The 12,871-nt window shown below is 38.7% G+C and overlaps 1 protein-coding gene across 1 annotated transcript; it reads right to left on the bottom strand.

The window, feature by feature from the left end:
- Positions 1-1,787: 1,787 nt before the first annotated feature.
- On the bottom strand, positions 1,788-7,708 carry ndufa4l2a (NDUFA4 mitochondrial complex associated like 2a). Its single transcript, XM_018688955.2, has 4 exons — positions 7,540-7,708; positions 3,476-3,561; positions 2,719-2,779; positions 1,788-2,554 (listed from the first exon to the last, which is right to left on the bottom strand). The coding sequence occupies exons 1-4, from the start codon at positions 7,582-7,584 to the stop codon at positions 2,498-2,500; spliced, it is 249 nt and encodes an 82-aa protein (XP_018544471.1). The 5' UTR covers positions 7,585-7,708; the 3' UTR covers positions 1,788-2,497.
- Between the last annotated feature and the right edge of the window lie 5,163 nt (positions 7,709-12,871).

Below are 12,871 nucleotides of genomic sequence, written 5' to 3'. Positions count from 1 at the left end.
CTGCCTATTGGAGCGCTTAATATTTATTTCACCAAAGAACTGAATGGACTTTTGTTTTGTGGTCAGACTCCTTTGTGTCCTGCTCTTTTTCCAATTGGTCTTCTAATTTTTCACTTGAGGGTTACTGCCTCAGCTTCTGCCAGAGGAATGTGTCCCCTCCGCAGAGACTGGCCCGGCTGAATCACAGGTCAAGGGTCAGGGAAGCTCTCAACTCTGTCGTCAGAAAGCACACACAAACACAAGGACACGCAGATGCGCACACATGCCACATAACAACACAAATAACGACTCATCCGCTTCATCTCTGTGCCTGTTTCTCATGACCTGACATCTCCTTTGACGCAGCCTGTGTGTATGTCTGTGTGTGCATGTGTGTGTGTGTGTGAATTTTAAGACTTTTGAATATCCTTTGGGGAAATCATTTGAACCCTCATGTTCCATCGTTCTAGGTCACTAGCCCTCTCGTTACTGCCGCAACAATCCCTGTGGCGTTCAAAAGAAGGATGGGGTCTTTTTTGATCTCCATTATTCTTATTCTCTCTTCATTCCCTCTTTTTTGTTGCTTTACAGGGAGGAAAACACAGCTGACGCACAGATGAGTATGAGCTCAGAGCGCAGAGAGCCGAAGGAGAGGTCTGAGGTTTCTTAAGAGGATGAAACACGAGTCTCACCTTCACTGAACAAAGCGGAGAGATCCTGTAAGAATTTAAGAGTTTGTTTAATGTATCCTTCAGATGTAGTAAAGGAGTTATTGGGAAAGTTGATAAAGCAGGAAAGGAGGGAGGGACAAATACGGCGTGTCAATATTTAATAAGAGAGCGGGAATAATCTCAGAAATCAGGACAATTTATGCTATCCAGTCTGAAGTTAGGGACTGATAAATCCTATCTATCTCCCAAGAGTTCCCACACATTCATATTCATTTTAACATTACTCTACGTACAGTATGTTCCAGATGTTTTTTGATTTAGTGCTTTGTTCAATGCTCAGTATCATCTTCAAAAGAGCAAAGCAAGAATGGAAGAAGCTAGGCTGAATATGAAGTCAATGTCTTCAGAGAAAACAGTGTGTGTGACTGAGATTTGGTTACTTTAAAATCTCATTAACTGTTATTTTAGTCTGCGGCCACTTTCTTCTTCTTTATCTGTGTTTCTTTTTAAAGGTTAGACGTTGAAAGTCAGTCACAGAGTTACCACCTGATTCATCTCATCAGTGAGTTTCATTTTCATCTTATACTGCAGTGTGTGTGCTCATCTCTGAAGCATGGAGAGACTGTGGTACCTGGATGTGGACGAGTGTGTGTGTGTGTGAGTGTGTGTGAGCTCAGGTTGCACACAGTGTGCTCTGCTGTCATACATCAACACCATGCTGGGGGACTGTTCAACATCCTGCCACCGCTGTCGCTGATCAAAGACACAGGGCTGCTGTCACACACACCGGTGCATTCAGACAAACACATACGGGCGCACACGCACGCACACGCATGCACACACCACTAAATGTGGTCCTAGAAGTACCAATCAGGCTGCAAAGTGACAGCTGCACTGCCAACAGATGGATCTGTTCCATCAGAGTTACTGATTATGTATTTTTATCCCAGGATGTGGAAAAAGATCTGTATCTGACTCAGTTCCAAGCAGGTGTGTGAGGAAAGTCACCTGTCTGTGTGTGTGTGTGTGTGTGTGTGTGTGTGTGTGTGTGTGTGTGTGTGTGTGTGTGTGTGCGAGAGAAAGAGAGAAGGAGAGAGAGATGACACAGATTGGCAAGAATATACTGTCATCCAAACATGAATCAGAAAGTTTATTTATTGAAAGAATTCAACTCAGTTTATGCATCTCTGCTGTTTTTCATAACTTACACAGTCATTGTGGAATTTAGTGGCTGCTAAACCTACAATCATGTGGCAGTTATGATGAAACTCATGCAGTCCAGGTCACATTAACTTGAGTCTCAGTTGCAATGCTGCAGGCCAGTGTCACACTTGAAGAATATATGAGGAAACCTGAGCTTTCCAGCTGCAGACGAAGTCAACATTGTGTTGCATTTAACCTTCAGACACAAGAAATGAAAGCTTAAAGAAGCATATCAGCATATTTGCAAGTTTAAGCTCCTTCATTACAAATAATATATTACCAATAGAGGCCTGGAACACTCAAATTAATGCATTCAAATTTCTAAAACACATGAAGCATCACATAATCTAAAGTTCTTAGTTTACGATATATGAGCCAAACAAAGACAAGGACAGTTTAGACACAAGGGAAGCGTGTTCGTGTGTGTCGTATGCCTCCTTCATATGTTTTAAGTGTGTGCTCCCTCAGGATCTATTCACCGACACTCTCAGTCACACTGGCAATATCACCAGATTATCACCAGTGATGCTTCAGGATCCTGAGCTAGGATCCGTTTCACCTTCCAGCTGCAATGAGGAGGGGAAGGGGAATGGATCTTAGTCCAGATCAGGATTTTCTGTGATTTCCACTCTGAGTAGTGAGGTTTAGAAGTCAGGTCCCTCCTTCTTGAGGTTTTTGTAGTCTGTGGTGATGGCCACAAACTAGGGAAGAAGAAGATCAAATTGAACAGAGGTTTGATACTGTTGTCTGGAGGATAATATCTGCATCCGAACATGCCAACAAAAACATAAATTACAGTGTCACAGAGTGTCACCCAAGCCTCCAAACACTGAATACTTGTGTGGGTATGGGTGCTATATATTACCTTGTATTGATATGTGGGGTCAAGTTTATTCCACGGCTCAGGGTCTTTGGTCTTGTTCCAGCTAAACACAATACAAAAGGGATAAACTGGCATCATGTTTATGAATCTGATATACATGAATAATGCTCTCATTTCTGACCTAGAATGCCAATATTCATTCTCCAGTGATCTGATACTCCTGAGAGCTGCTGTTTTGTTTGATTGCATGCAATAAAAAAAATAAGATTAAAAAAAAAAAGAGGCAAAGACAGCCAGAATTTGAGGGTCACATTCAAATGCAGTGCATTTTAAGCCCACTCTGCTGCCACCAGGACATTCTTTCTAATAATTTCATCAAGCGTGTAAACAATCACTGCTGCAAAGAAATGATGAAAGACCAGCACTGAGACGAGACAGTGCACCATCCTGTGAGCTCTTGTTAAAAGCAAATAGCTGCGTCTGCTGTTTCCAAAGTATCGTTCAAGGGTAGATCAACAGTTTTTGGATAGCAGCAGGCGGAGAGGATGTCCAAGTGAGAGGAGGTTTGAGGGAGAAACGAAAGCAAGTGGGTGCCATGTTGTCAGTAACACTCTGTTTAATTTAGAGTGAAAAGTAGTCATCTGCCCTCCATACGCCTCATTAAAATGTTAACATGTCTGCATTTTGGAATGAAATTCTGTCTTACAGAGGAAGGAGGTCTGAGTTTCATTAGTCTAAAATGTCTAAAATGTAAAATAACATCTTATCAGAGGACAGAGAGAAACTTGAAGATCCTTACACAACATGGGGTCCTCTTGCCAACCGTAGCAGATACAGAGTTGCCCCGCCCATTCCCAAACAGATGAAGAAGAACTGAGGGATGAGCTGAAGACACAGAGAGAATCAAAACATTAAGCTTAAATGTTTCGTTTTTTTTAGAGTTTTATGCTCAACACACCTCTTTGTTTGATTGACATTTGATTGATTGACTGGTTGGAGCCCACAGGCTCAGAGGGAACAGACAGCTGTGATTCACAGCCAGAGGTAGAAAATTAGTCAAATCCTAAATATGCTCAGAATTCAGAGTTTGACTTCTTGTATGGATAAATTACAGAAAGGCTTGCAGTAGATCTACTGGCTTTGTCTAAAACTGAAGAAGAATCCACCTGCCAGCAACTGTAAACTTTATACATCTAACACATCTTGTTAGTTTAATCCATAAAAATGACAAACTGTGGTTTTACCTGACAGCTGCTTGAGACTGAACTGATTTCTGTTTTACGTGTCTAGTCTTAACAGGACGTTGTTGTTCAGACAGCTATTCTATATAAATGAATGTTCAATGCTAATATAAGCTAACTGTCTTTCAGCTCTCTCGTGAAGACAATGAATGAGCAGTGGGCAACAAAAAATATGTAACTATTCATCTAAAGTTACCATTAAATAAATGTAGTGGAACAAAACATGTAAACTACTCTTCTACAGCCGTGTGTTGACAGCTGTGCCCTCTGCAACACAGTTGGACTAGGGATGCTATTTTTGTTTAACAACGTGACGGAAGTTTGATTAAAACAACTTGTTCCAAGTTTCCACAGAAAGAGCAATAAACTGAGGAGAGTTGATTATACAGTCTTTGCTGGGATGTTTTGCAGACCACTGAGAAGAAGGATGAAAATGTACAGTGTTGATTCAAAAGATATTTAGATATTTTTTTAGGCTAATAATTTTAATAGAAGTTATTGTTTATTACTGTTATTGCTCTGCTGCCAGCTGAATATTCTGTTGCTATAGCAACCACTGCTACCAACATTCCATGTCAGTTTAACTGACATCCACCATTTTGTCAGAAACGTGACTAAACAAATACATGGGCTGTAACAGTGTAACAGTCTAATACTGTTTTCAGTTTCAAAGAACTTTAAAGGCGATCCACTGTCTTCAATCTTTATTGGATGTGTGTTTAGCTCAGTGTATACCTGTGCACTTACACCACCTGTACACTTGAAATGTTTTTTTTTTTTTTTTTTTTAAATATATTAAATTAATAAATTACAATTTAAAAATCTAACTTATGTTGGCTCCTGTATACAGTATGTTAAGCAGCTAGTTTTAGGGAAAACAGTAACTCCTTCTCTTCGTTGCATCAGCCCCAGACAGCATCAACATCATGACACCTGACGCTGCGTTTGCTGAATGTCTCAGTGAATATGCAAATGTAAAAGCACCTTCTTGAATTATAAAAGGGCAGATGCAGCATTTTATTAACTGAGGAGAGGAGGAATTCAACCCACTTACTCAACTGTGAGAAACTCTCCTTGAATCTCATCAACAGTAACACCAGGGCAGCTATAAACTCACTCTAAACTCCTGTGAAGTGCATTTAAATTATACTCCAGCTGAGACTTACAGAAGCCGGACTGTTGGGCTTAATGGAAACTGCATTTTACACTTCCTGTTTACAGAAATGTAAGAGCGTTGGTCTGAGCAGCTGACCAACGACATCTCTGAGGATTACCACTGGCTTCTGCTCCATCATCCTGTTATCATGTTTCCCTGTTTACTGTTACTATTATGCACAGCTCTCGTTTGCAATTAAATATTTTACATTGTTTTGTTGTTTTACTTTTATTAATTTACTCTGTCTGTCTGACTGTCTCTCTGCCTTTGAGACTTTCTCTCATAACCTGTCTACCTGACTTTCTATTAACTCTATTTCTATTAACATCTGCTGACTCACTGTCTACTGTACTTTTGTACTTTACCTGAGTATTTCCAGTTCATGCTAATGTGTGTCATGTTGTAGTCATCCATTTTCTGACATCTCAGAGGACAATGTTGTATTTTTTACCTCACTTCATTTGTTTGAGAGCAAGAGTTACGAGTTTTTTCTTACCAATTAAGATTTTAGAGACAAAACACAATGAACTTGCCCATACAGTGCAAAGAGTAAACTTTCCAGCAGTCGAAACTAATTAAAACTAGTTGCACTTTCATCAGCTACAACATTAAATCCAGTGAATTCTAATTAAATATGTAAAAACACTAGCACTAACACTGAGACCATTCCTCTGCTTAACAAACATTTTTACCTTTAATTCTCTGAGTACACTTTGTTAATAATACTTTATGGTATTACTACTTTTACTTAAGTAAAAGACTCTCCACCTCTTGAATTATTAATGGACTATGTAATGTGTCAAAAAAAAAAAAAGACTGATACTTCTCAGTCATCTAAATGTACCCTTTCTCTTCATTCAAGATCAAGATGAAGAAGTCATTTATTGTAAATTACTTTTTATGTTGCATGTATTTAGTCAGTTTCATAGTGTTAATATTTCTCAGAAATTCAGACAAAACAAGTCTGACTAGATTTTAAGTAGTAGATGATTTTGGACACAACCTCTCAGAGTAATTCTCTGTCTGTCTGTCTGGCCTCCTGTCTGTCTCTGACTCTGGCTTTAATAGACTCTCCATTTCTGTCTGCCTGTCTAATTATCTGTCGGTTTATCTTGCTGATTTTCTGTCTGTCTCTCTGACTATTAAACTCTCTGACTCTCTCTAACAGCCTGTCTGTCTCTGTCTGACTGTTGTAGCTTGATCAAGGAGGCTTGTTGAGTCTCACAGGGATTTGCTCCCTGCAGCTTCTCTCTCTCTCTTACTGTCTGTCTCTCAGCCTGTCTGTCTGTGATAGATGCTAGACCATATCAAGCAGTTCTGGTAGAGTCTCATAGGGATTTCCACCCTGCAGTTTCTCTCTCTCTCTCTGTCTCCTGGGACGCTGATGACAAGAAGTTAAAACTCTGTCATTCTGCTCTATGACAGCAGAGCTGGTAAAAAACGCAGAAATAATCCTGTCCCCTGTAGGGACAACTCTCATTTTTAAATGTATTTTACTCCAACCACTCATTTCCTAGATTTTTTTCAGTTTAGATTTAAGAGGTTTGTAAAAGTCATGGATGTTTTTTAAAGCGTTAAGCCTCTCTCGGTTTGACTTGACTTCAAACAAGCAGCTGAAGCAACTTAACCCACTGAATTAGAGTTTAAATAAGATGAGATGAGACAAAATTAGATTTTGGATCATGTCTCCTGGTTTGACTAATTTCTTTTCTCTTATACTTTACACTCCTATACAAACACTGTACAGTAAAGGATGTGATACTTTTCAATTTGTAGTGATACCATAAAAAACAGAAATACATTACAGAATTATCAAGACCCAAATTTTAACCTGAATTTAAAAGTCTAACCAGCTAACAGGGGCTTCAAGTAAGTTTCAGCAAGGTGCCCTGTAGCCCATTGTATAATTTACATAATTCACATTTCTTCATCCTATGTATAACCATGTTTAACCATCTTTACTGCTCCTGTTAATGAAAAAAGAATTAACAGAAAACACAGATGCAACAGGTCCACTCAGTGTAAGCCCTGACAGGAGGGACTATGGACACAACAGAGTTTCTACAATTAAACCAAATGTATTTATGTTTATTATTATTATATATTATTATTTATGTTAATGTAGCATTGATGATACAGAATAAACAGATGAAACAAAAAAGAAGAAAAAAATTCAAGTTATAATATTCATTTTTTAACCAAACTCATTATTACAAACACAGGAGCTGTCCAAATGCTGAATGCATTCAATGTAGCACATCCACTTTTAATTCATTTTCATGTTAATTTGACATTTCTGCTTGGTTATTTTATTTTATAATATTTTCATAAGCAAAATTCAGGAAATTCTTTAATGTAGCTACTTTGTGAGTTCAAACTCAAACTTTATCTACAGCTCATAACCACTTTGTCAAAACATGAAAGCACTAAAAAGAAACAAACAGGCACTAAATAAAGAGTACTTACACCCGGGTGCTTCTTAGCATGCTTCACAGCTGTCCGAAATACCATGGCTCCAGTTTATATAAATTTAGGAACAAATAATTCAAAGTCAATAATTCAGACCCTTGCTATCAACAACCACAAGCTTTGTAGCCGTACTCAGACAGGATTTAAACCTGTTGTTCTCTGCATGTGGAGGGAGGAGGAGAGGAGGGGGAGGAGAAAGAGGTCATTTACATCTGATTACAGCTACTTCTGCTTCCCTTGTTGGGTTGATTACACTGTGCCTGACATTGTGCCGGACACCGTGTAACAGTTTATAGTTGAGTGATAAGGTTTGATACTTGTAAATGTTCATTAACTCATTACTCATATCTGGGTGTTCAATCAGAAGAAGTTGTGTAAGCTCCTGCAGAGAGCTCAGAGGCCTTTTCTCCCTCATTTCCTTCACAGAGATTGAAGACTTTTCAGGCCCTTTGGGAGCTGACTGGAGGAAATAGGAAAGCATACAAACACAGTGTCCTTTCAAAAGCCATTAGGGAATATCTATGTCTATAGATCTCTTCAGCTGCCAAAATCATATCAGTGAAGATAACAGTGCAAAAAGAGGGTGTTTGCACACACATACCCCACCCCACCCCCTCAGAGGAGACCCACACACAGGAATGAGGCTCATCCAGGCTGAAATGGAACTGCAATTAAACAAGAATTTTTGTTGGGAGGGTATTTTGGTTCTCAAAAATGTAGTCAATCAAATGTTGCAGGAAAATACTTGTGAGAATAAATAATAATGATGCCAAATAAAAACAGAAATACTTGCACAGAAGTCTGCTCTTGTTCACATTTTCTCTTCTTCAAAAACATTGTCCTTTTTCTCCCACATAATGACAGATTCTCTGTCTGATGATCTTGGCCACTAAGGTCAGCTGACTCTCCAAAACATAATTATGGACCACAATCACCATGTTTGTATATCATTAGGACAATCAGCACAGCAGAAGCCAACAGTTCAGACTGAGAGAGTTTGGAAATATGGAAATTCAGCTCCTTGACTATTCATTGCAAATGAAATCTCTGATTTTTTACTGTTTGTTTATATTGCATCAGTTAAAAACACATTGTCACACCAAGTGCTTTAAAGATGGTTCAACCTGGAAAAGATGAACTATGGATGATTATCAGCTCTTTACCCCAGCCATGACGTCCTCATCTGAGAGAGTCAAAGCTGAACACCAAAGAAAATTAAAACATGTAAAAGTAACATGGTGAAGCCTGAGGAGCACAGAAAAACTATTGGTTCATTTTGAATTAAAGAGCTCGTAGGATGTTTTTTTTTTTAGACATCTGAAATTTTCATCTTGTTGCTCGGTCTCTGTAAATCTCTACAGTGACAAAACAAAACAAAGATGAAACATCCAACCAACAGAGGTCAACGCAGCAACACTTTTCAGCTACAAAAGATTTACTGTGGTGTTATACAGTTCTTATGCCACTGATTGATGCTGATGCTAGAAAAAACACAGATGTAAACATAAGTGTGTGATCACTGCTGAAAACCTTACTTCCTGTCCCGTTCCAGGAAGGTGGGACTTAGCCCCTCATCCCACTGTGTCAGACCTGAGCTGATAAGAGGCTCAGATCAGGGCCTGCTCAGTTTCTCCATTTGTTTGCTGCATCATATTGATCTGCATGTGACCCTGAAGTTGATTGTGCATCTGATGCATTGTTTGAATAAGGTACAAATATTTGTTATAGTTATTGCTGTTTCTTTGTTCAATAGTAAAACAAAGCCCTTATTAAGATTTATTAGAGTACACCAGTCGACCAACTACTGAAGTGGAAAAAAGAACAAATTATTGAACAGCTCACCTCTGGCCTTCATGCTTTAACTGGTGCGCCAATGCAGAGGCTCTTTGGTTAATCCAATCACATAAACACACACACACACACACACACACACACACACACACACACAATGTGCTTTTGCTTATAAAAAGAAAAGCTCCTGGTTTGTTTAATGGACCTGTGTCTGTGATTCATTGCCCTCCAGTTTAATTGGACGTTAAAACAAATAAAGTCAATTTGGCATCAAGGCACTTTGCTTTCAACTTTACTGATGTTTCATTATGTCCCAGGCACCACATGTTTCATGTCCTCAGATAATAAAGCAGCGCCATTAAAGTCACATGATTATCATCTACAAGGCACGTATATATTTACAATTCAGAGTGGCATCTATGTATTTTTTACAGTGTAGGCTCAAAACAGATCTCATGGAATCAGCCATGAAATTTTCATGATATAACATGGACAGCATGCACCTTTAGTTCAAATAAAGACAGTGATCATTTGCAAAACTGGAGTGACAAAGTTTTTCATAACAGCAGAGAACCATTATAATGACTTCATCAGCCTCAGACAATGTGTCTGCAAATGGTAATAAATCCCAGAGTGAGACAGGACTTTAGCCTCCAACCTTTCAAAGCGTGTGTGTGTGTGTGTGTGGAGAGAGAGAGAGAGAGAGAGAGAGAGAGAGAGAGAGAGAGTGGTAATGGTAATAAGATCTTTTGCAAATGAGCCCTTGAAATTACCTTCTAAATCCCAAATCTGCCTCCATGTCTGACTAAGACTTGCCTACATGGAGAACTTGTGCATGCATGTGTGTGTGTGTGTGTGTGTGTGTGTGTGTGTATGTGTGAAAATCATGTAAGCAGGGTGACCATCCATAGGTAAAATAACAACAATAATCTGTGCACATTTAACCAATATTTCACAACTGATATTCAGTGATACTCAGTATGAAACACGTACTGTGCCTCCTGTCAGGTTGAAAGGTGAGAAGGGTGTAGTTGGGTTCAAGTCACTTACAAAGGATTTGAATAGTGACAAGTTTAAAAAAAAAAAAAAAAAGGTGTGGAAACTTCTCAAACTGCTCCTGCAACATAGTGTGTGAAAATCTTCCACAGTCAAATCAAATGCTTAAAATGCCCAAAATAAATCATTTTGTAAAGATCTGGCTGAACACACCGCCTTTATATCACACCATCGCCTTCTTTGAATCTTCAAAGCAGTGGAACAAGTATGAGTAGACTATATAGAACTGGATTATGTAGAGTAGAGAAAGATTTTGAGTGGAGTATCCCTTCAGAGAGAGATGAATAACATTAAAATAACAATTGGCCATCGATGATACAGAGACAGCAGCTTCTCACAAACTGTCCACTGAAATATCAGGTCTATTAGGTTCATTCAGCTCACACTGCTGATGCTGCTCCTGCTGATCTGTGAGCTTCTCAGTGAGAAGAGTAAGTGACTCTGGTTGGGCGGCAGCCAACTCTTCTGAAGACGTGAGAACGAGATGTTCAAGGGGCTATTAAAACTCCAGCTTGGGAGTCAAGAAAATGAATATCCACATGTGTGATGACAAAACTGGTTGAATTTAATAATATGAAAACATAAGCATGATAATGTTATAGGCACTTTAAAGGAACATATCAGTCTTACCATAAGTTTTAGCCCATTTACAACAAACTTATTATAACTGACAGACCATAGGTTTTTAGATTAATATCTAATCTTCCAAGCAGATCTCAGTTCATATCCATGAAAGATAGAGATCAGTTTGCAGATACTTGAGAACTGCTTGAGGTCATAATAGTGTTTCAAGCAACAGCAGTCTCTTCACACATCGCCTTCAAGCTCTCATGGGAAGCCCTGACATTTGAGACGAGATGGACAGCTGCCAAAGAGCACTGAGTTTATGTGCTACCAGTCTCACCAGACAAACAGTGGTCAAACATGGACGTCTTTAAGAGCATAATGTGAATCGGGTTGTTTCTTGGATTTAAAATATTTTTTAAAATACTGTTTGGCAGCAGATGTCATGGCTTCTCACATGATCACATCAACCCAAAAGAGTCACAAAGTGCAAAGTAAGAACATTAACACAAGTACAAGTGCTTAGGTACAATGTTGAGGTACTTGAGTATTAATACTTTATGCTACTTTGTACTTTTACGGTACTATAACAGACTGAAACACTGTACTTTTTACTCCACTACATTTATTTTACAGCTATAGTTTCTATTTACTTTTCAGATTAATATTTTACACACAAAACCTATGAGCAATATGTAAAATATGATACACTGTTTTGGATTAAACTACCTAAAAGTGTATATAAAATAGTTTAAATTAGTTCCAGTACAAATTTGAATAGAGGACAGTTATTTGTGATGGGGTATTTTTATAGTGTGATATTACTACTTATACTTCAAATACCTAAATGATCAGATTTTATGCACACAATTTCATTTGTGATGAGCTTCATCTAGAAGGCATCACACAAAGCCACAATTTCATCCCCAGGCTGAAGAGAGACGGGAAGCATGGAAACAGTGGGGGTTTTCTGCAATGGAGATTGGATTTTAACTCAGAACTTGCAGTCACCTGGTCTACACTTTATGTAACTATGCCAACAAGACACTCTGCTAACAGGCTATTTTAAACTCTGTAACCATGAAGACCTCTCTGTACTAGTACCAAAAAAAAAAAGAAAAATAAGAAGAAAAAAAAGTGGATCTTGTCGTTCCTCCCTGAATTATTTAGAATATTTGACAGGTTCAAGTTTTACCTTGGAAATATAAAATAAAATAAGATTGTCCAGTCATTAAAAAAAAACCTCACTGTGCATCTGTCACATCACCAGCTCTGGGTTTTTATTTTCTCCTCCCCTCCAACATAGGACTATGTGACATGAGCTCAGCCCTGCCTGGTGTTCCTGCTGACCTACAACGGATAAATCCTCCTAATTGGACACTGGCCAGCACTGTGGCACAAACAGGCTCCAATACAGAGCAGGTATTTTTTAAAATACAGATCTGCATGGTGCACCTTGAATATCCCTTGAGCTGTCCGATAGACAATTTACTTAGAAACCCCACCTAATGATGACGTTTATCGGTCCTAGCAGTAAATTTGACTTGTACATCACTGACATCTGGCAAGGTGGTAACAGTGCACACAACAGGGGGAAAAAAATGTATATATGGTAGAGGTGAGCAAGATGCAGATGGAAGCAGGTATAAACATGGGTACCATGGCCACCAATCGCATCTGTTTTTTGTTCTTTAATTAAAACCACAACGCATCAGGAAGAACCACCATCAATACAGATAATAACCAGAGAATACTGTGAATATGAAATAAGTCTTTGTATTTCTCAAACAGATCTCAGATCAATAAGCTTTCCAGGATTATTCACCTGCTTGTTTACTGTCCATAACAAACCAACAGTGACACAATAGCAGCTCCATTAGCTGATCACATATTATATGGAAAAGGTAGAAAACACCCA

Source organism: Lates calcarifer, linkage group LG6 (genome assembly GCF_001640805.2).
Source record: "Lates calcarifer isolate ASB-BC8 linkage group LG6, TLL_Latcal_v3, whole genome shotgun sequence".
NCBI lineage: Eukaryota > Metazoa > Chordata > Actinopteri > Centropomidae > Lates > Lates calcarifer.
This window is presented reverse-complemented; position numbering and strand designations above follow the sequence as displayed.